This window comes from Polypterus senegalus, chromosome 13 (genome assembly GCF_016835505.1).
Source record: "Polypterus senegalus isolate Bchr_013 chromosome 13, ASM1683550v1, whole genome shotgun sequence".
Taxonomy (NCBI): domain Eukaryota; kingdom Metazoa; phylum Chordata; class Cladistia; order Polypteriformes; family Polypteridae; genus Polypterus; species Polypterus senegalus.
Genome location: NC_053166.1, coordinates 74,510,349 through 74,532,389, shown reverse-complemented (window position 1 = coordinate 74,532,389; position 22,041 = coordinate 74,510,349). Strand labels below are relative to the sequence as shown.

At 38.8% G+C, this 22,041-nt stretch overlaps 2 protein-coding genes across 4 annotated transcripts in view; both read right to left on the bottom strand.

The window, feature by feature from the left end:
* LOC120542855 (fibulin-1-like) overlaps positions 1 to 7,818 on the bottom strand; it is a 34,871-nt gene extending 27,053 nt beyond the window's left edge. Inside the window, exons 1-9 of one of the 3 annotated variants that reach the window (XM_039775552.1) lie at positions 7,730 to 7,818; positions 5,747 to 7,129; positions 5,566 to 5,677; positions 3,313 to 3,445; positions 2,852 to 3,029; positions 2,513 to 2,560; positions 2,332 to 2,436; positions 1,928 to 2,065; positions 1,697 to 1,834 (exon numbers count right to left, since the gene is read on the bottom strand). In XM_039775552.1, coding sequence (XP_039631486.1) covers positions 1,697 to 1,834; positions 1,928 to 2,065; positions 2,332 to 2,436; positions 2,513 to 2,560; positions 2,852 to 3,029; positions 3,313 to 3,445; positions 5,566 to 5,677; positions 5,747 to 6,935 — 2,041 coding nt within the window. In that variant the 5' untranslated portion in view covers positions 6,936 to 7,129; positions 7,730 to 7,818. Of the gene's footprint in view, positions 1 to 1,696; positions 1,835 to 1,927; positions 2,066 to 2,331; positions 2,437 to 2,512; positions 2,561 to 2,851; positions 3,030 to 3,312; positions 3,446 to 5,565; positions 5,678 to 5,746; positions 7,697 to 7,729 lie in introns of those variants that run through there. The other 2 variants (XM_039775554.1, XM_039775553.1) reach the window with 2 other exon arrangements.
* A 584-nt stretch (positions 7,819 to 8,402) lies between these two features.
* smc1a (structural maintenance of chromosomes 1A) overlaps positions 8,403 to 22,041 on the bottom strand; it is a 40,152-nt gene continuing 26,513 nt past the window's right edge. The window contains exons 7-25 of the mRNA XM_039773813.1: positions 19,994 to 20,134; positions 19,576 to 19,658; positions 19,285 to 19,492; positions 18,917 to 19,102; positions 17,931 to 18,110; positions 17,666 to 17,812; positions 16,797 to 16,934; positions 16,321 to 16,437; positions 16,044 to 16,150; positions 15,788 to 15,929; positions 14,985 to 15,130; positions 14,704 to 14,857; positions 14,382 to 14,495; positions 14,141 to 14,297; positions 13,810 to 13,964; positions 13,572 to 13,723; positions 11,838 to 11,907; positions 11,302 to 11,412; positions 8,403 to 9,622 (exon numbers count right to left, since the gene is read on the bottom strand). Of these exons, the coding sequence (XP_039629747.1) occupies positions 9,539 to 9,622; positions 11,302 to 11,412; positions 11,838 to 11,907; positions 13,572 to 13,723; positions 13,810 to 13,964; positions 14,141 to 14,297; positions 14,382 to 14,495; positions 14,704 to 14,857; positions 14,985 to 15,130; positions 15,788 to 15,929; positions 16,044 to 16,150; positions 16,321 to 16,437; positions 16,797 to 16,934; positions 17,666 to 17,812; positions 17,931 to 18,110; positions 18,917 to 19,102; positions 19,285 to 19,492; positions 19,576 to 19,658; positions 19,994 to 20,134 (2,592 nt within the window). The 3' untranslated portion in view covers positions 8,403 to 9,538. The remainder of the gene's footprint in view (positions 9,623 to 11,301; positions 11,413 to 11,837; positions 11,908 to 13,571; positions 13,724 to 13,809; positions 13,965 to 14,140; positions 14,298 to 14,381; positions 14,496 to 14,703; positions 14,858 to 14,984; positions 15,131 to 15,787; positions 15,930 to 16,043; positions 16,151 to 16,320; positions 16,438 to 16,796; positions 16,935 to 17,665; positions 17,813 to 17,930; positions 18,111 to 18,916; positions 19,103 to 19,284; positions 19,493 to 19,575; positions 19,659 to 19,993; positions 20,135 to 22,041) is intronic.

Genomic DNA, 22,041 nt, shown 5'->3' with positions numbered 1-22,041 from the left:
GCATTCGTGGTGCTTTTATATTCAAGCGTCGCATATTCCCGATCGTAATGACACGATACATTTTAAAAGTCTCACATACCATCTTTTGTGCCGTCTATTTTTTTTTTTTACTTTACCTGCTGTCAGGTCCAAGAAGCTTGTAGCGATTAAAAATTGGGATGACATTTACGATGGTCTGCTTTAATAATAAAGTAAACTACGAGGTAAAAGTGGACATTTCGAGATTAAAGCTGAAATTTCCACTTTAATCACAAAGTACACGTTTTCACCATGTCTTTTATTTTTTTCTCACTGGCTCAAATACAGCGCTATACATTATGTTGCCAATGTGAAGTTGCAAAAAAATAGAGGCGGCAAAAAGATGGTATGTGAGACTTTAAAATGTATCGTGTCATTACGATCGGGAATATGCGACGCTTGAATATAAAAGCACCACGAATGCATCTGTATGTCGGCATTTTGCTTCACATTCATCCCGTAGGATCGGCATAGAGGCATTCTGTCACATGTAGATAGTTCCCGAACGTAATGATACGATACATTTTAAAAGTCTCACATACCATCTTTTGTGTCGACTTTTTTATTTTTGCAACTTAACAACAGCAACATAACGTATAGCGTTATATTTGAGCCACTGAGAAAAAAATAAAGGACACGGTGAAAACGTGTATTTTGTGATTAAAGTGGAAATTTCGGCTTTAATCTTGAAACGTCCACTTTAACCTCGTAGTTTACTTTATCATTAAAGCAGACGGTCGTAAACCAGTTTTTAATCACTACGAGCTTCTTGGACCTGACAGCAGCGGAAAGCAGCAATAGATCGCCACACAGAATAAATTAAATGTATGATATTCCAACTCTCTGCACATTTAGAATCTTTAGATTTATACTTGATATCACTTTCATGATGAAATGCTTTAAAGTGTGGATGTTACATTTTTGTTATAATTTCGTTTAAATAATGAATACTGTTAATTACAAACATGGGGGTGTCACGGTGGTGGAGCGATAGCACTGCTGTCTCATAGGGAGTTATGTTGCTGGTATTTCCTGCTTGTATTCCACACTGTGCTCCGGTTTCCTTCCAAAGATATGCAGATTTGGGGATTTGGTGCCGCTAAAATGACGCTAGAGTATGCGAGTGCTTTTATTCACCTTGCGATGAGCTGAGGCCTCGTCATGGGACGGTTTCTCACTCGTGCCCAATGCTTGCTGGAATGGACACATCCCTGGATTGATGGATTTAATCAATAAACATCCTTTTCAGAGATATTGCGGTAAGGTGTCATCAGAATTTAATAGGTGTTTTAGGCAATTCACAACACAGAGAAGCCGAACATGTTCTCACCGTGATAATATCTTGCACTGCCACCTGGTGGATTCCTCCAGATTTACGTAAAGTACGTGCGCAAGTATGAACACTACAACGCTTGCAAAGCAGGAGCGTCCGCTGCAGCATGCGTCGCGTCACGTGAAGTATAACTCCGGCCTTAATTGGCCCTTAGACAGCCACAGGTCAATCAGGTTAACTATCAAAAAGCCACATTTGATGGGAGAGATACGATCAATGGCTCCCTAAAGATGCACAGACATGTTTGTCTCACTTCAAGTTCATCCTGGACCAAGACATTAGGCTGTGAGCCCCAGAGCTGCCGTTACACTGGGCTACTTCTGTACATAGTGAAATGTGGCTCACCTGAGCAGCCCCCCAAAGGAATGGCCTGATACCCAGCAGCACAGTTGGCTAGCTGGCGACACGAGAAACTTCCAGCAGTGTTCTCACACAGCTGATCCACATTGCATGAATGAGTTCCCAGAATGCACTCATCTAAATCTGAATAAAAAAAAAAATTAAAAAAACACCACAACAATTAAATTGCACCATATGTGCTAAAAAATGCCTGAAACCAGCCCCCCATCATCATACCTGCACATTGTCCATTGTTGAAGCTGTAGCCCTCCTGACAGGCCTCTGGGTTTGGTGTACAAAGGAAAGCCCCTGGTGTGTTCTCGCACGTTTGGAAGCGTGTGCAGTTGTGCAGTCCAATTATACACTCGTTGATATCTGTGAAAAGGGAGAATGTGCCCATACAGGGAGCCACCATAAGCTGTGTATTCTTTGCAAAGAGAAAGTGCCACATGTGCCTAACCCAGGCTGGGGCAGCTCTACTAAAGGCATAGAAAAACAGGGCAATGTGCCAGCGGACAAGAACCACACACTAAGAAAAAGATGAAAATCTGACAGCAGAAGAGCCCTTTTAAGAGTGACGCCAGGAAGGAACTTTGCCGTTTGTCCTCAAGCTATTTAAAAGATTTGGAGATCGGGGGTACCTTCACAGCTCCGGAGGTCTGACTTTAGCCGATATCCTTGGTGGCAGGAACAAAGTACGGACTGGTCCTTCTCTGTGCACAACTGTGAACATGGATTCAGTGGGCCTGCAAAACAAGCACACATTTGCCAACAAAATGACCAGTGGCTGAGAGCAGCAGTGGGCACAGAGGACATTCTCACCTTGGCACAGACTGTAGGTCCTGGCCTCCAATCCATCATGTAGTTCACCTAGAGATATGGAAAGTAAATATCATAAGAGGAGGGGAGAAGGGGCGTTGCTGCTATAAACCCTGTCATTCATTTAATGGCTTTAGAAAAAAAAAATTCCCCAAGGGAAAGGAAACTCTGTAAATCACAGCGGAGTGTATAATCTAGCATCCGCGTGGCGCTTCTCACTTTGACAAGATGGGGCACGAGGAGCCGGCTCAGCTACCTGGCATGCACTCAAAACATCTGCTAGAGAAACCGATATCTAGTGGACTCCAACCAGAGAGAAAACACCAACATGTTGAGGCTTACCTCTGCCCTGAGATTCCTCCTGTGGTCTACGCGGCTCTCTCCTACCTCCTGCATCAGGGAGACAGCAGGCTTCAAATGCACTTGCACAGGACATTGCAGGTGACATAGAAGATATCAGAGTGCAAGACAAAGCCAAAGCCTGTGCCTGTAAGCCTAGAGAGCAGCATTCATAGCACATCTGTAAAGGAAAAGCCAGCAGACACAGCATGAGGAGTGCACACCATGAATGGTAGGATCAGGAGAAACAACAGCACAAAAAAAGATACATGAGAGGAGAATAGAAAGACCTGCTTCTCTAATGAAACTCTCAGAGGAGGAGGAGGAGAAAGAACAGTCAGTGGAGGAGATATGAGGTCACTCAAGACAACTGCTCCGAGGACAGCTTCCTCAACTACCATGAACAGGTGTCCAATTTAATTTAAACATTTAATTTCAGAAAGATTAAAACACAAGCCACTCACCCTGGCCATGTCAGCAGAGTCGTCCACCATCAGATCCCACAGACATGTGCTGCTCCCTTGTTGTGCATTTTTGATGCCCATTTGACAAGCCAGATCTTCTTTTGTCGAGACACAGCATGCCACACGGATTATTCTGATGATGAACAAAACATATCCTTAGTCAGCAGGTAAATCAGGCCAGTGCCTTATTCACTGTAGTCAAGTGGTCAGGTCATCATCTTGAACACCATGTTTGGAAATTCCAGTCCCATCACACCTGGTCAGCACAATTTCTTCCATGTTCAGACCTAAAGTCTTACTGCCATGACATGCCTTTTGACTATCTAAATACTTTTTCAGGGACAAAGGGCCATAATTCAATGAATGGTAACCTTGATGGATAAAAACTGCTCCAATAGTCAACCAAAAGGATGTACTTATGTGCACCCAAGAAACCAATGGCAAGATGTCTGTTCCTTCCTTTAAAAACCCTTGCACACCGCAACTCTGATGTCTTTTCATCAAGGTCACTGCTCTTGACCTGGCTGAACTTTCTGCTGTCCACTGCCTGACTCGACAGCCTATAAGGTGTGGCCAGAATGGTGAGGATTGGTCTGTATTGGAGTTGGACAAGGCAGCAATGAGTCCAAACCTTGCTAAGTAAAGCAAGTGCACAAGAAGAGAGAGTGGATGTAAAAATCAAGTGTTTGTCTTGCTAATGAAAAGTTCTGACTAATCAGAAATGATCACCAGCAGGAATAATTTTACTAGCAAGCAAGGGAATTGTATAGAAAATACATTGAAGAGAAAATTGCACTACCACCTATAACCAGAAGTTTCAACCGAGTCAGAGAAGGCTTTGACATTAATACGCAAATACTTTTTAAACTTACACTTTTACTGTAAAACTTCAGTAAAAACACAATATTTGGAATTAACTTTTCATCAATATCGCATTGAATTTTGATTCTGTTTGGACTTACATTGTGACAAATGCCCTTGAGTGAATATCGTTTGTTTCTCTCTAATAAATAAACAGACTTTTTCGAATGTTTGTCCCTGCGATTTGTTGTCATAGCAAGAGCTATTCTAATACGAAACTGTAAACATTTAATACGAATGGCATATCAAGATCTCCTTTGGTGTTTAATGTTATCTGCGGAAGATGTACATTACCTTTCTTGTCCCGTTACAATTTTACATATCAGAATTATTTAACCAATTTTGAATACAACTAATCTTGTCCTATTGCATAGCCCATCACTCATACATAAATGATGCAATAACATTATGATACATCCTTCTTTCAACAGTAATTCGGCCAGTGGAAGACCGGATGTTGTTAATGGTTGTAGATATTCTATGTGATCTTGTAAGATGATGTTTTTATCTTCCGCACCATCACCACCAACTGTTTCAGCATAGTCAAATGATACGTACTTAACCAATTTGCCATGTAACCGAGAGACAATTTTCACGTTAATTCATTTGACTTTGTTTCTCAGTGGTAAGATTGCCCTTTGTACTCATTTCTTATCGATAACCCTTCGGCATGAAATTCAATAGGATCTGGGCATAAGAAGTCTTCTTTTATTGGGAACTTAAGTAAGGAAAACATAAAAATTTATAAGAGCTGAGAGCGCAGGAACAGTGTCTGACAAAAGCAATCAAACAAATGAGAGGTGAGAGGACCATGGGCATGGGCCGTTACCCGAAAATGGTTGAGAGGAGGGCAGGACTTGAAAAAATCTCTTGGCAATAGTCTCAAGATTTTCTTTTATAATAGAGAGATATACAGTATATGTATATCACTATATACTTCATATATATCAATCTTTCATTACCCTTATGCAATAAATAAAATTGAATTACTTAGTTTATTGCTCCAAGCACACCTGGATTATTTGTTGAAAAACAGTATTCTGCCAAGTCTGGATCACAAGCGAAAGTGAAAGTTACTGTGTGGTCTTTCATCGTTTTATGAATCTCATTCATACAGTTTATCATATAAACCCATTTATACTTCTCGCATCTTAGCTGCAGGGTACAAAAGAGATCTCTCATATCTCATGCAATGATGCCCTTTGGTCAGTAAATCACACAAGCCGCTAACGCATGATTATTAAGCAATTCCAATCAGGTTGGGTTCTTTCACTGTGTGCTTTGGAGGCTGTTGATTTTAGGACCCCTCTCCAAAATCTTACATTATGGTCATCAGGTCAGGTCATTCTCTTCCCTCATAGTTAGTAGGTGAGGTCATATATTCAAACTTACCTACAATGATCAGTTTCTTGACTAGGACCCCGAGTCACGTTGCACTTCTTGCTTTCCATTGCAATCCGACGGCCTTTGGCACAGCATGAGTCTACTGAAGAGTCAAGTTTTTCTGTAAGATAGACTGGTGAGTTGTACATCTGACTGGTGTGAATGGTGAAAATGCATTAAAGTGTCTTACCTGACAAGTAGGAGATTGGCTGTGAAGCAGTTGGACGCCAAATTGGGTTCTTCTCCTGCTTGAATTTAGATGGACTTTGTGTCTGCTGTAACCCGAGAGTGCTACTGCTAGGCCGCACAGTGGTGTCACCAGTTCTGTGACCATTAAATACTACACCAGAAATTGTGGCAAAAGAGCCCTTGACCAGGTGGTCTGAAGTAGAGGAGAGTGGGTTTTTGAAGGGAGGCCCTTTGTCAATGACTGTCAGATGGTCTATAAAAGCATGTGTAACCCCTGGGAAAGCTCTGTTTCGGGAGCTCTGCCATTTTGGACCCACTGCTTGGGGCCTTCTACCTATAGTTTTGCGTGTCGAGCTGGATCCAGATTCTTGTGGAGGAACCTGCTGGTTCAAGTTGCTTGTCTTAACTCTGGTCATTTGAGTCTGAAAACTGCTGGAGATAGGGGTCTTGCCTTGGGGTGGAACTACAGTGCTCCTGCTGCTTACTTGCTCATCATCTGGCCTGGTTAGCTGTCTTCGCCCCAAATCCACAAGCTGTTTGGTGTGAGATGTTCCCGCTTCTTCCTTGCAGTCAGGTTTTGGGGCACACACTAGAGTACCACCTGCTTGGCAGTGGCAAAGAGTACAGGAGTCCACAAAATCAGTGTGACCTTCATCCACCTGTCTCCCATTATTGAGGCACCCTGTCCTCAGGCACTGAGGACACTCTGACTCTGACCCACCTTGGCCACTACTTCTCTGGGGCTTCCACACCTCCAAGCAATTAGGTGGTAATTCTGGACAAGGTAAGAAATGGCATATGATGTGGCCTCCAGTACGTGATGGGCAACGACATTCAGTGCTTCCTGAATCCACAAGATAGGACGCTCCAGCTGGCACCTTGCCACTGGGGTATCCCCCAGCAATGCAATCCCAAAGCTGGTATCCCTGACATTTGCAGCCACGCGTTAAGCAAACAGGACAGCAGGTGGCATCAGCACTACTGGATCCTGTCAGAGATCTGATACCAGCTTCAATGCAGTTACTGGGCATTGGTGGGCAGTGAACCTGGGCACATGAAGCAGGTGCTGGGCTGCCATTCACTTGGGTAATTATCATAAGGCAGGAAATGACTAAGAAAGGGATTGTCATGGCTTCACAGTGCTTCTTCCTTTCAAGAGGACCTATGGAGAAGCAAGAGGCTGGTATCATCTGAGAAAGACCAGGACTGGGAAATTGGGTGATATGCTTCAAGTTGTGGAGTCTTCAAAGCGGGTGCTACTACTGATAAAATGCAGCACACAGGTAAAGCTTGAAAGAGTCTGCTCCAGGGTAGAACCCAGGCTTTCAAGTTTGGACAGGCCCACATCCAGCTGTTCAGCAAGACCCTTGCAAAGCTTGCACAGCTGTATGAAAAACAGGAAAATTCAGCTGAATAACGTACCATATATCAAGCACTACTGAAAAAGTGGAAGAGACGGCAGAAAAGAGCACAGCACAGCAGAGCACACATCCTGAAACAGCTGCTCAGAGACACGGTAGCCCTCAGTCGCCGGTAGCTAAACCCACCTCTGTGGTACTAATACACATCCAGATCACAGCAGCTTTACTTTGTGAAACAAATTTCAGCATGGAATAAACTCTAAAACACAAATGTTTGCTTGCAAAAGTCCAGGAGCATACAAGCCACCAACCAGATATAGCTGAAATCCATAGAAAACTGAAAATCCCAAGCAAATTGAGCTTGTCCAGACCCAACACTCCAACAGCCTGGAGCAAGTCACTCTCACCAAGTTCACATGTGCCAAGCGCAACAGATGCCCCCTCTTTGATCAGCTCTGCATTGAAATAGGCAAAACCAAGTCCACAAAATCAGTGCTATGTTGCCTGCAAGAGCTTAAGATAAAAAAAGGTGAGCTGCAGCATACAAAAATCTAAAAGAATGCAAATTTGTACACCAAGGCGATTTGGGATCTGAAGCAGATTTCTAGAAAAATCAGACATACCTTTTTGGATCAGGACATGTATAGTCTATGGCCATCCAGTATCTAAAGAATGTTTTCTGAACACAACTTTCCACATGTACTTGTTACCGCCTCTCATATTATGATTTAATTTTTGACAGCTGGGGGCTAAAAGTAAAAAAAAAACGCTTTGTGCAGTACTGCATTTCAGACACTAGGTGTCATGCTCAGCAACACTGCAGATGGCTGTAAATGAAGTCTGGCCAGGTAGGGAAGCCATTCACTTGCACTATTTTTTATTTTTTTTTCCAGCTAAAATGTAGACAAGATATAAAATGTAGACATGTAAACAAGTAAAATGTCTGAAAGCTTGGTCACTAAAAAAAATTCCTGTGTGACAGACAAAAGACTCCAGAATTAATTCCTCACCACGCAGGATAATAAAATAACTGAAATAACTGTTTAAAAAAAAAAAAGCCACAAGACTCCAGGTTCAGTGTTTCCGAGTGACCCTGCAGTAATCCCATTGAAGAAGAAAAAAAAAAAAGTCTCAGGCGATTTGTAAAATGCTTTGGATTAATCTGGCTGCTAAAACATAAATTCAAATGAACATCCGAGTGGATTCAAACATGACAAATGGAATAAAATAATAGCTCAAAAGCCCAACTCCTGTTCACAGCAAACCTTGTCAGCAAAACCAATACACAGCAGCATCTACAGGACAAAATATTTTATTCAGAAATTGTTTATTTAACAAATTCATGTTATTTAGCACTACACATAAGCATAAAAGATATGCAGCAACAATGTCACATTAAATGGCCTACCCCAACCACAGGGTCTAGTCCCACAATAATAAAATACAACAATAAAATGTCAAAAGAATTTTTTGAAAAAAAAAAAAAAAAAAAGAAGCTATTTTTGATGCGAATGCATGTTTAAACAATTTTTTTTTAATAAACATCGTTTGTGGAGACCAACTTAAATTAATTAGGAAAATACTTTGATTCCCCAAAATATCCTATCCAAAAAACAAAAAAAAAAAAAAACCATTACATTTCTTTAGAATAAAATATGAAGGACCATCATCTTTTTGTCTGCTGTTCTAGAAGTAAAACAATAAAGGCAACAACTGGCGAGAAACTGAGAGCTAAAGTCCACCTGCGAAGGCCCCTCCTCAAAAGCATTTAGCTATTAAAAAGGTACACAAACCCGTGGAAGCGTGAGGAACACGCATATAACACATGGTACTTAAAAGAATGAATGATGCAAACTATCACTACAATGCACCAAGGAAGTAATACAGGTCAAGGGTCACAGAAATGAGCCTTGGGGCATGCAAAATTCCCCCGAAGTATATCCAGCTAAGGTTTGAATGCAAGAATTCCCAGATGCATCTCCAATAACTGAGCCCGGTAAAGACAATGGCTGGGCAGCCCAATGGTTCAAAGGCTTCTTGTCTCTCTTTATCATTTACGCTGTACATATACTTGCAATTGCTTCACTAATCAGTGTGATTTAGTGCTTTCGGGGTACCAAAAACAAATTATTCAGTTCATTGGAATGTATCCAAGTCTCTAAGTGTTGAGGCATTTAACATTGCAAGAACAGTAATGGAAAAAGTGAAAGAAAAGTCAGATACAAAGTTTGGGTCAATATAATACAGTCCATGAAGTGAAGCAGAGATGGCCATAATACAAGAAATGCAGAGCAGCATCTCCAAGACAAGATTACAGAACAATGTTCTCTTCAGAATGGATGAGTTTATGATTTTTTACACACAGAATCCAGGGATCAGTCCACAACCATAACATTGAACTTTGGAAGTCTTTCCCGCACCAAAATGAGTGATCATTGGTCAGAAGGATTTGGGTGTGCATCAGGGTACAGGGATAAATCAAAGGTCAGGACCTTACTGATGACGCAGTCCCCTTGCTGTAAAAAGATACAAACACATGACACTACAATATAACGAATGTTATTCACACTCCAAAAAAACAAGACTCACTATCTTGATTTTTGTACATCTTTAGCATCAGTTCCAAAGATGATGAGTCATAACAAAAAAAAAAAAAATAACTTGTTACTTTTTTAATTTACTATTAAATGTCAAATATCAAATATAATTGGCTGCCTAGTACAGGGTGATATGAATTTACATTGATCAGTGCTTAAATACCCAGCGTTTCCCAAGAGGAAAATAAAGTGTTTTTTTTTTTATTGTTTGAGAAAAAAATAATTTAAAAAAAACCACAACTTTAAAAATAAAAATAAATTAACAAACAATGAAGGCTCACTAATGTGTTTGTCTTGCATGTATGTTATCATCGAGCTGACGCTTGGAACCAGCCAACTCTGTTTCATTTTAAAAGCAACAGGGCGCGGTGGTGCTCAAACATAAAGAATGCTGGCAGTCGCCTCCAGTTCGCCCTCTGGTGGTCGTTCCAAGTGTCAGCTGAATGTAAACATGCATACAAGACCGCAAGATCACCGCCCACCCTACCCAGAAGGGGTTGGTTAGGGTTATAGAGATGAAGTGTCCCACAAGGATAGGGTTCATTTCACCCTACAGTAAGTATTTTTAGTCGACCAATGAGGAACACGTGTACCAAGTTTCATGAAAATCGCTCCAGCCGTTTGGAAGTGATGCTGGAACATACATACACACATACATTGACTTTTGTACATATAGGTAACAGACAAAGCTCTTATGTTAATAGTAAATTCATACTAGTTTTTACTTTATTTGTGTAGAATGTAGCTTTCACATAGACAATGGAAGATTCTGCTTTACCCCTTATAAGTTAATAGAATGCTCTTAATGTTCATCTCTAGTGTGACAACAGAATAATTTCAGATTACTGTTAGACAGCTAAATACAAACATGAAGATGACAGAAAGCTTGAAGGACATACAGTTTTCTGCACCAACATCACATGCACATAGCGCTAGCATATGTGATGACAAAGAGAAACTTTAAGAAATGTAAAGAGACTTATTTCAGTAGATGTTGCTTACCATGTAAGCATGGCCACAATTGACTGATCTTCTAATTGCTACTTTCAGCATGACAGTACATCATATTACAAAACAAAAAGGGGTCTCAAACCATTTTCATGAACATTACAATGAATTTCCAATGGCCTTCCCCGTCACTAAATGTGAATCCAACAGAACACCTTTGGGATATGGTGGAAGGGAAACTAGCAGGATAATTATAAAGCTGACAAATCTGAAGAAACTGCATGACGCAATCATGCCAACTTAGACCAGATTGCCAAAGAAATGTTTGCAAAATCTTGTGGAATCTCTGTCATACAGTACTGAGGATATTTTGAGAGCAAAATGAGCTCCTTACAGTATAAGTACAGTGTTTCTAATAATTTAAAATGTGTTGAACAAACCAGGTATATTTTCTCACAATAATATTATGAAATATTAGAGCAGGAAATACTCTAATATTAGAGGAATATTGGAGCAGTGCCAGGGAAAACTGAGGAGGGTGGTGGTACTTTGGTGGAAATGGAGCCATTGCAACTACCAGAAAAACTTTTAATCCTAATAAACACTGAAGTAACATCTTACACTGTTGGCTTTTAATCATAAATACTGACCTCTGGGTAGACTCCAATGAGCGAGTCTGCCTTGGTATAAAACTCCTCCTTCAAAGAAATGACAATGGCTTGGAAATTCATCACCGACTGATCTTTGATGTAGTTAGCAACCTAGGTAGAGTGTACACAAATATAAGCTAATTAATAAACAAATTAACTTAAACTGTTAAGTTTGGTTGCTTAAGAATACTTAGCATATAAAAGTGAGCTTCATTTGAAATGAAGCCTAACGCCTGGAGTCCAAGTAGGTGATTTGCTACCTGTCTGTTATTACAAGATGTGCTATATTGTGTAAATCACTCTATAACATATGTAAGCCTTTATAAAACAACGCTTAATTGTATATTTGGAAAGGGAGCAAGGCAAAGGATTTTGGCAAAAAAATAAGAGCTGCAGGGCCTATGCATAATACAAGCAAATCAAGGCTTGAATGTCAAGATGCACAGTGAAAATCTGGCTTAGGCTTTAATTAACAATTTGAAAGGGAAACCCTTAGTGAATAAGATCTCAGCGTGATATGGGTGAGCAGTCTTTACCTTTCCAATGTTCGTGTTGTCTAGGGCAGCATCAATCTCATCCAAAACAAAGAAGGGAGCTGGTTTGTAGCTGAAAAGACAAGAACATGTTTCTGTAAAGCACAGACCAGAGCCTCTTAAACAAGTTTAAAACAAGCAACATCACTGTTGTTTCAATTTTGAAACAAATTAAGACACAGTGCCTAGAGAAAATAGTCATACCCATTCACAATCCTAATCTTTCGTCAAATCAAACCCTGGAATTGAAAATAAATTAAATGTAACTATTTTCAGCTCTATTTGCATATTATAATCCACAAAATCAAAGTGAAAATAATGTTTTAAAAATCCTGAACAATTACTAAAAAATAATTAGTGAAATACCTGTTTTGGATAAGTGATCCACCCCTTAGGGTAACATTATCAACTTGCTCAGATACAACCATCAGAATAATGGTTATATCAGAATAAATCAAGAGGTTTTTGAGAGTTCCACTGCTAGTGGTACATAGCAACATGAGCAATTAACCATGGTTGGAACGGCTTTTGGAATAAAGTTGTGAAACTCACAGGTTAGGGGAATGACAAGAAGATTTCTAAAGCTTTAAGTATCCCTCCGAGTACCACTAGGAGCATTATTAAGATGTGGAAAGCATATGGAACCACCAACACCTTGCCTAGAATGGGCTGTCACTCTAAACTGGATGACCAGGCCAAAAGGGCATTGATCAGGGACGCTATTAAGAGGCCAACTGCAATTTTGAAGAACTTTTAAGAGTTAATGGCTGAGATTAGTCTGGCTGTGCATATAACAACAATCTCACAATCTTTACACAAAGCTAGCCTGTATGTTAGGGTGGCAGTAAAAAAAACTCTTCTGCAGAAGTACTACACTGGTAAGTTATGATGCTAGGTGGCAAAAGGGCTTATGGTCAAATGAAACCAAGATTGACACCTATTGTGAATAGCATGGTGGTAGAAATACTAATTTTGTGGGGGTGTTTCTCTTCAGTAGGAACAGATGATTGGTCAGGATTGACAAGAATATGGAAGCAGCCAATCATACACACACATATATATTCATGAGAAAAGAAGCCCTCTGTAAAAGAGTGGAAGATTCACCTTGCAGCATGGCAACCACCCTGAAGACACCACCAAAAAAACAAACCTTTTCATTAAGGATAGCAAAGTGAATGTCCTTGAGTGGCCAAGTCATGGACTTATTTTTTTTTATTTATTTTTTTTAATCTTTAGATGGAGTTGGAAAGAGCAGTCCATTACCACTCACCACAAAATCCGACTTAACCCTTAAGGGTTAGGGCTAGAACAATGGGTGAATATTCGCTAATCTAGGCATGCAACGCTGCTGGAGACATATCCAAACAGACTGATGACTGTCAGTAAATAAAAAGGTGGCTCTACAGAGTATTAATCATAGGCTGGTCACTTTTCTAAATCTGTTATTCTAGTTTTCCATTGTTTATTAATTTTCAGAACTACTTTCTTTTGTTTTCATTACTTGAATGTTCTAAGGTTAAAATGTGTAAATGCTGGAAAATATATATTTAATATTATTTTGAAGTCCGACTGGAACACAAAAGTAGTGACTGTTACAAAGGGTTATGACTTTTTTTTTTAGGCACTGTTGATGTTTGACACTGAAAGCATACTGTAAGGAAATTAGACTCAATGGAATAAAGCTGCAGATGTACATTTCCAATTATTTTCAGAGAATAGTGTTTACCTGAAACCTACCTATGGATAGCAAACAATAATGCTAGAGCTGCCACAGTTTTCTCTCCTCCAGACAAATTGTCCATGGGCCGGAAACGCTTCCCTGGAGCCACACAGTTATAATTAATGCCGTCCAGATATGGTTCTTCAGGGTTCTCTGGACCCAGAAAAGCCTGACGTGAAACAAGAAGAATGGCTGAACATACAGAACAGTAGAGCATTTTTCACTTTTTTTTTTTATTTGATATGTATTATATACCTGTGCACTGCTGTTCCTTGAAAGTGCCTTGTAGATTTCATCTATGTTGGTAGCCACTGACTCAAAACATGCATTAAAGCGGTCAAAGCGTTCCTTCTTGATTTGTTCAAATGCCTGCTTGGCCTTTTTTGCTCTTTTTCGAGCAGCTTCAAACTCTGTAGAGTAAAAGGGATTGTGTTAAAAAAAAATAAGGGAAATTATACAATAGAAGGAATGGATATATAATCATGAAAGAGAAGAAGGTTGAACAGCAGATTGTTTATTACGTGCCACTTCACTCAGATTTTCAGACTTTAGTTAGTGTTAAAATTTCTATTTCTGCATATAGTACCATCACTCGTCTCCTGGAACTTGTCCCGGACACTTTCTAGTTTCTCCATAGCCTTCATATTAGGGGCAGCGATCCTCTGTAGAACACTCTGCTGTTCATTTAGTTTTTGTTGCAGAGTATTCATTTCTGCCTTAATCTCATCTTCTGTTTGAAGATCCTACAAAAATAAACATTAAGTGTCAACACATCAGACGTATGTATAGAAAAATAACAGCATAGAGAAGAAAAGATAATCAGTTACTTTTAGATCTTCAGATAAGTCACTATAGTCAATCTCAATCAGAGCTTCTTTGGCCAGTACAGTGCTAGATGTCTTCTGAGAGCTGCTTGCGGATTCCTCCCCTTGAGAGACACTCTAAGGAATGACACAGAGACAAAACTATAGTAAGGCTTAAAATACTGTCAGTTTATTCTTCAGTGCCCGCCTAAAAGCTTTGTAAATATTAGGCTTAAATCAAACCTATAGGCTACTGCATCAAAGTAAATGACATGTTTTATTTTTTTAAAAACAATTTAAGCATCTCCTCCCTTCAAACAAAATTACTGTCATACTGATACTATACCTCCTCTTGGCTAATATCATCCATGGTACCAGATTTCAGTGGAAGCTTAATGTCTTGCATTTTACAAGCTTGCAATAGATTATGTCTGTCACTACGCTTCTGCTCCAACTTTGTTTCAATAGCTGTAACCTCTTTCTGCAGCTGGGTCATCTCTCTGTGAGTAAGAGAGGGTAAAAAATGGGATTCAACCATTGCCAAAGTACAAGCAAAGATAATGCAAATTTATTATCAACCTTAAAAAGAACTCTTAAAGAAAAGAGAAAAGCAAAAGATTAACCAACTTGTTTGCACCCCCCAATTTTTTCCTAATTTCTTCCATTTCGTGGTTCTTGTCAGAGACTTCTGATTTTTTCGTCAAGTGTTGGTTTTTAAGATCCTGAAGCTGCGCCATTGTTTCATCAATGATTTTCATATGTCGTTGTTCTTCCTAATGGCAAGTGTGAAAAGTACCATGTTAGAAGCCATCTCAATTTGTTTAAGAATGGGACAAGGAACTGGGCACATTTACTTGTGCTGTGGTCATGTTTTCTATACAAACTCCCAATTTCAAGTCTAACCTTGTCATCACATACTAAGAACAAGAGGAGACTATTTAAAATGAGATGCACTTATGCAGATTAACCAATTCAAGCATTACAAAGTAGTTGTCCTCGTTTCTTAACTGCAGACTACATTAACTACATTAGAAAAATCAAAAAATATCAGCAAATTGTAAGATGTAATACTTTGTAGTGAAGATGTAATCTAACAATACCACAATTTACCACAATCTTACCAACAGCACCACAACCTTATATGGGGTTAGCACTTCTAATCACTGGATAATCCAGGAGTATAACTGCATTAATTCAGAACTATCTACTATGTTATGGAGTCAGTTTTACAATATGCTGCTTATATAGCACTTGAAGTATCAGTGGAAATATTAATTCCTTAAGATTTGGCTGTACTATACACTTTATAAATGTAGTACACAAGTTCATCATGAGTGCTAAAATAATTTAGAGACAGCTGTGGACCAAAGTTTCTGCAAAGAATTAAGTTGAAATATATGAGGATGTAAAAAAGCATAAGAAAAACTCACTTTTTTCATTTTTTCTATCTCATTTTCATCTTTCTTTACAGTCTGCTCCCACATGTGCACCTTTTCTTGGTCTTCCTTCAGCTGGTTCTTCTCAAAGTCCAGCTGGATCCCAAGTCTAGTTTTTTGAGTTTCAAATTCAAGGCTAAAGAGAATGAAGAATAAGGAAATTATTCATTATGACTAGTCTTATTTTTATTTTTTTTTCCCCAAACAAAACAAATTGCAACACACCAGAAATTAAAGTGAAATGGCTTACCGTTTCTTAGCGATTTCATTTTGTCTCTTAACCTTCTCTTCCTCAAACTCACGAATATTACGAACACCAATTTCTTTGCAGAAATCCAAGAACACCTCATCCTCCACCTAAAATAAAACCAATAAGGCTGACCTGAAGGGCTTTTTAACATCTATTTTTAATTAGTGTTTAAAAGTCTTGCGAGCCTTGTCTACATGTACTCAGTTTTACTTGAAATGTATGTCAGCTATAGTAGTTTAGTACAGCAATAAAGAAAAGAAATTTTCAAAGAAGTTACCAGGTTCATCCTATCACGCAGTTCCTTTATCTCTCTCTCACGTGACTGGATGATTCTTTTAATGTCATTGATTCTTGGCCCAAAGTTGGCTAGTTCACTCTCCAGCTTGGATTTTTCCTGAAAATATGAAACAAAATATATGTGGATATGTTTATGTTGTCTACAATACTGTGATTAAATCCATAAGACTTAATCCTACCAATTTTATGTAATGGGCAAAGTGGCCTAGGATTTGGAATTCCTACGAACAGTTAATTCAAATAGTAAACATTCCTCTGCTTTAGCTGAATAAATAAATCTGTAAAACTCTAAATGTTTACACGTCTTGAAAATTAATATTTCTATGCAGAGGAGAGCATAACAGAGATTATTCAACTCTAACTTTTAAGATATGGGGCAGTTGCATTAGGCCATAGAATTACAACATAAAATTTAAATTAACCAGTTTAAATCTATGGGTCATCTGAAACATATACCTGCATGTTAAGGGCAAGGTGTCTGGTCTTTGTCTGCTCCAGATCGCTCTGAGAGTACTTCAATCTCATCTGCAATCCATGAGCCTGTGATTGAACCTGGCGGAGTTCTGCCTCCTTGCGTTTGGCCTTCATTTGCTCCTGTTGGCAGTCAAAAACACAAACAACCTCCAGATAAGCAATCAAACACAATTTGTATGGCAAGCAAGTAAATTAAACCAAAACTTCACAAAAGACTAGTTAGAGGCTCCTAACCTCTAAACATTTCTGTATATAGCCCTGGTATATTGTCATAATTATGAATTAGTTAAATATTAGGTGCAATATAACATTGGTGGTCTTTATGTCTCCAGATGGACTGGAAAAGAGGACACTAAATAATAAAATGATTTTTTACAAAAACTGCTATAACTCAGAACATCCCCAATAGCTACAAACACTAATGGGAATGAATATTTATGACCTTCACATCACGATATACATAAAAACCAGACCTTCTCAATTAGTTATGATTAAATAACCAGTTAATAATTCGGCAGTGGGGCTTGCACTAGCTGTTAATTATGTTACTGGCTTCTTCTAATCCTACCAGGTACTCAAATGTTCCATCCTGGGAATTTAAGTTAACGCCACACCAACACTTCAGTTCTTTGAATTGAAAAAAACGACACCCAATGTCTTCCCAAACTTCCCAATTTTGTAATGCACTTCTTGATTTCGCAGGGACAATTTTTTCTAAGTTGCATAAAAAGACATACTGAAGTATCATGAATTGGACACTATATTTCATTACCTTAAGAAATAAACTCAGCATAAGGTAGAATAAAAAGCGAGGTAAAGATTATGAAAAATCTGAGTGTTAATCATAATACCTTTAATTCCTCTGTGAGTTTCTCTTTTTTATCCTTTAACTTATCAACTGCTTTTTCATCCCACCTCCTAGCTTTTGCTTTGAGGTCACTGGCACCACCCGAAATAACACCAGACTTCTGAAACAGGGTTCCATCAAGGGCAACAGTCTAAAGAAACAAAGAAAGTGAGCTTTAACCCTTAAACAAAACGCAAAAAAATGCAAAACAGGTTAATGACCACAAATATCAGACTTAAAACACAAACAAATTAATAATCTAATCTTGCCTTATGTCTGTGAGGCCCACCAAATGCAATCCTACGAGCATCCTCCACATTCTCACAAACAAGAGCATTGCCACAGGCATACTGAAGTGCTTTTTTGATGTGGGGTGGCTCATATCGGATGACATCAATCACCAGCTTTGCACCTCGCAATTCTCTCAACTTTTCATCAGTTGGTTTGACCTGCAATCATGAAATAAGATGAAGTTGAAGATACTACAATTACTTTTTATATATATATATATATATATATATATATATATATATATATATATATATATATATATATATATATATATATATATATATATATATATATATATATATATATATATATCTGCTGTTGTAAAAAAAAAAAAGATTAACCCTTAAACTGCTTGGGGGTTAATGCACCCCTGGACGCCAAATACTCTTTTGCTGCACTTTTTAAGTAAACGTCACAATTCACAAAGAAAATGTGAAATTTTAATGGAACTCATTTTTTTTTCATGCAAAAAGCATCACAATAACTGCAACACTGATCATTTTACACACTGGCAATGAACTGTAAAATCTATTATAATAATAGATTGTTGCAGTAGTTTTTTTATGAAGAAGGTGCAACTGATGCCATTGACGAAATTCAGTAAATCACGAGCCAACAGCGCTTGAACTGGCTGCACGCAAGCACACAGAGGTAAATGCCGATGCTTGCAGACTAATCTAGTGCAGCGGCTGAATCCCAGGGACAGTGATGCTGCAGTTCTGCCGGGGCCGGCAGTGGTCATGAGCTGGCTTCTTAACAAAATGTACAGCGCAGACTGATCAGCTCCAACGTGCTGGAAATTGCACTGGAAAGCAACTATAGCCGGTTGCTGTGTTCAATGAATGTATGTCGCCAAATATACTCGGCCCCTGCGTGCTGGCAAATTGCACTGGGAACCGACTATAGCTGGTTCAGGCGGTTTAAGGGTTAACATAAAATAATATTCCTAAGTGAGGTGCTTCACCTCCAAGTAGTCCAGTGGCAAAAATGTCTCTGGCTCTCCCCGTTGCTCTTTGATGTACTGAATACAGTCCCTTCCAGTTTTCTCTGAATCCACAATGATAGCATCCATGTTTTTACCCAGGACTTTAGTAACAGCAATCTGATACTTCTTCTGTGTAGGCTGACACAAATCGATTAGCCGGCCATACTGTATAGAGACAGGGAGTATAAAAAAATCATTGAATAAAAGACATATTTTAAATTAGAAACACAGAACTTTAAATATTGTATTACGTAACAAGACCTATAGTACCCAAAAAACATAACAGCTTACAGTATTTCATCATCATAGACAAAACAAACACCAATCTTAAGCAAGTCCGTTCTCACCACAGAGCCAGGGTAGAGCCTCTTAATGCTTTCCATGATCTCTGCTTTGCGCTGTTGCCTGCTGCTCTCCTGCCGGTCAATCCTCGCATCACCCAGCTGCTCCATGACCTGGTTCAGTTCCATATTGATTTCATCAATTCGCCTTTTAGCCAGTTCCACTTCTTCTGTCAGTTCTTCCTCCAGTTTTTTCTGCTCATCAAGAGACTGTCTAAATCATGACAAGGAGCACACATGAAAAGGAAGCACTGAAAGGCAAAAGGAATGCAAAATGAATGCAAGGGAGACACTCACCTGCTGGTAGAAATGTAATCTTCAAGTTTCTCTATTCTCTTTTGATTTTCTTCAATCTCTCTGATCTTTTGTTTTATTTTTGCCTGGAATAAAGAAAATAAGCAAAAGAAGATAGGATAAAAACATTGACACCATATAAAACTGCACATTAAATATGAAAAAAAGAAATTCAGCAAGATATATCTGGCAGATAACACAAATGCTACTGAAGATTCAAAGGTCTAATTCAGATATTATTACTCGATTGGATCCAAGTACAGCTTCATGCCTCATATGGGGCACTATACACATGGCTATAAATCACGCAGCAGAGATCCTCTAAGGCATCTTAAGACTGCCCTGAAAAAACCACAAGCACAATTAATGCACTAAAACCAAAGGAGGCTGACAAAACCAAGCAACAAAAAAATAAATTTACCTCTGTTTCTATTTTCTTCCTCTCTTCTAGGTCAAGTCGGTCCTGGTCTGCCTTTTGATCACGATTGAACTTCTCTAACTCCTGGGCAAGTGTGGCAGCACGTTTACTGGCCTCTTCTTTAAGTCGATGATATTGTTTAACCTATAGATGAAAAAGTAACTAGAGATTTATCATGGTTGGTATAAGAAGTTTACATAGTGGATGTAACTGTCTACATTCACTACATTTAGACTTTACATTTTGTGAAAACATGGAATCTCTTGTCTCAACACAAGCAAACTTGTAATGCAAATCCATGAAAAGATTAAAGAAAATGTTTGAAAAAAACACCACTGAAAATGAAATACCAGTAAAGAGGTACATTTTCAAGGCACCAAGTTTAAAAATTACCCAAAACATCATAAAACCCTTACCAAAAAGTATGCGCAGTTTAATGCATTTGAATTGTTTTTGTACACTATGTTTTAATATGAATTCTACTAACAGCATTAGACACGAGGCCCCAGAACCAAATCCAACATAGCACCTTTGGGATGTAGTAAAACGGGAGATTGGCATCATGGATGTGCACACAGAAAAATCTGCAGCAACTGCGTGCTGTTATTTTGTCAATATAGACCAAAATCCCCAAGTTCTGAAGTCAAAAGGGGGTTCAACCCAGTACTAGAGAGGTGTTACCTAATAAAGCTGGCAGCGAGTGAACGTGTGTATATATGTGTGTGTGTATATCTATATTATCTCTATATCTATATATATATCTATATATCTATCCACATATATATCTATATATATATATATATATATATATATATATATATCTATATATCTATATATATATCTATATATCTATATATATATATCTATATATCTATATATATATATCTATATATATATATATATATCTATATATATATATATATATCTATATATATATATATATATATATATATATCTATATATATATATCTATATCTATATCTATATATATCTCTATATCTATATCTATATATATATCTATATATGTACACAGTGGAACCTCGGTTCACGAACATCCCGGTTCACGACCAAAAAGCTCGCCAAACTTTTGCCTCGGTTCACAACCACACACTCGGTATACTGAACCAGCCAGTTTCCCTTGCCAGCCTGAGCTGAGCTGAGAGAGAGAGAGAGCAAGAGCGAGCGAGCACATGCCTGCTGGGGAGGGGGAGGAGGAGATTGCTGCATGTGTTTGTCTGCCTATCTGCAGGCTGTACGTGCTAGTGCACCATCCCCCCCCACCACAGGTAGCCTGAGAGAGAAAGATAGAGAGAGAGAGAGAGAGAGAGAGAGAGAGAGAGAAAGTGAGCGAGCAGCTGCTGCAAGAGCTCTCTGTTCATTGTTCTCCTTCTATTGGCTTCTAAGCAAGTGAAGAGTGGTGAGAAGAAAGTTTTGAAGAAAACTGAAATCGAAGTAAAGAAAGAAATTACAAGAGGTGGAAAAACTGTTTACCAGTTTACTCATTTACCAATCTGAGATCCCTCCTGCTTTCAAGCAGCACAATGTAAACAAAGCCAGACTGCCAGCAAACATGAAGGGTTGGGTCACAAGAACTTTGTTTTTGGAATGGCTGCATGAGGCTTTCACTCCCACCAGCTAAACAGCTAAAAGCACCAGAAACCCAAGAAATCAGAGAGAGAACACCTGAAGGAAAACACTTCATGCCAGAACTCGACTCATGCAAGGTTAGTTTACTTGGTGGTTTTTGTACTACGGATTTTTCAAAAATTAATTTTTCAGTTCATAACGCGATTTGTTGCAAATGTTCGCTTTTTTCCTTGTGCTTAAAACTCATGAAAGTGTTTGCAGATGGAGTTTCTCATAGCGCAATTAGGTGCAATGTTACCTTTCTCTTTTTTCAAATGTTCCTTTTTTTCCTCTGTGCGCAACAGAAAAGCAAACAATCAAAAAATCAATAGGGCTGTTGGGCTTTTAAGTATGCTCACCGCGATAAAGCAGCCGCAAAGAAGGGAGCAATGTGAAGGTAGTCTTTCAGCATTTTTTAGAGTAGC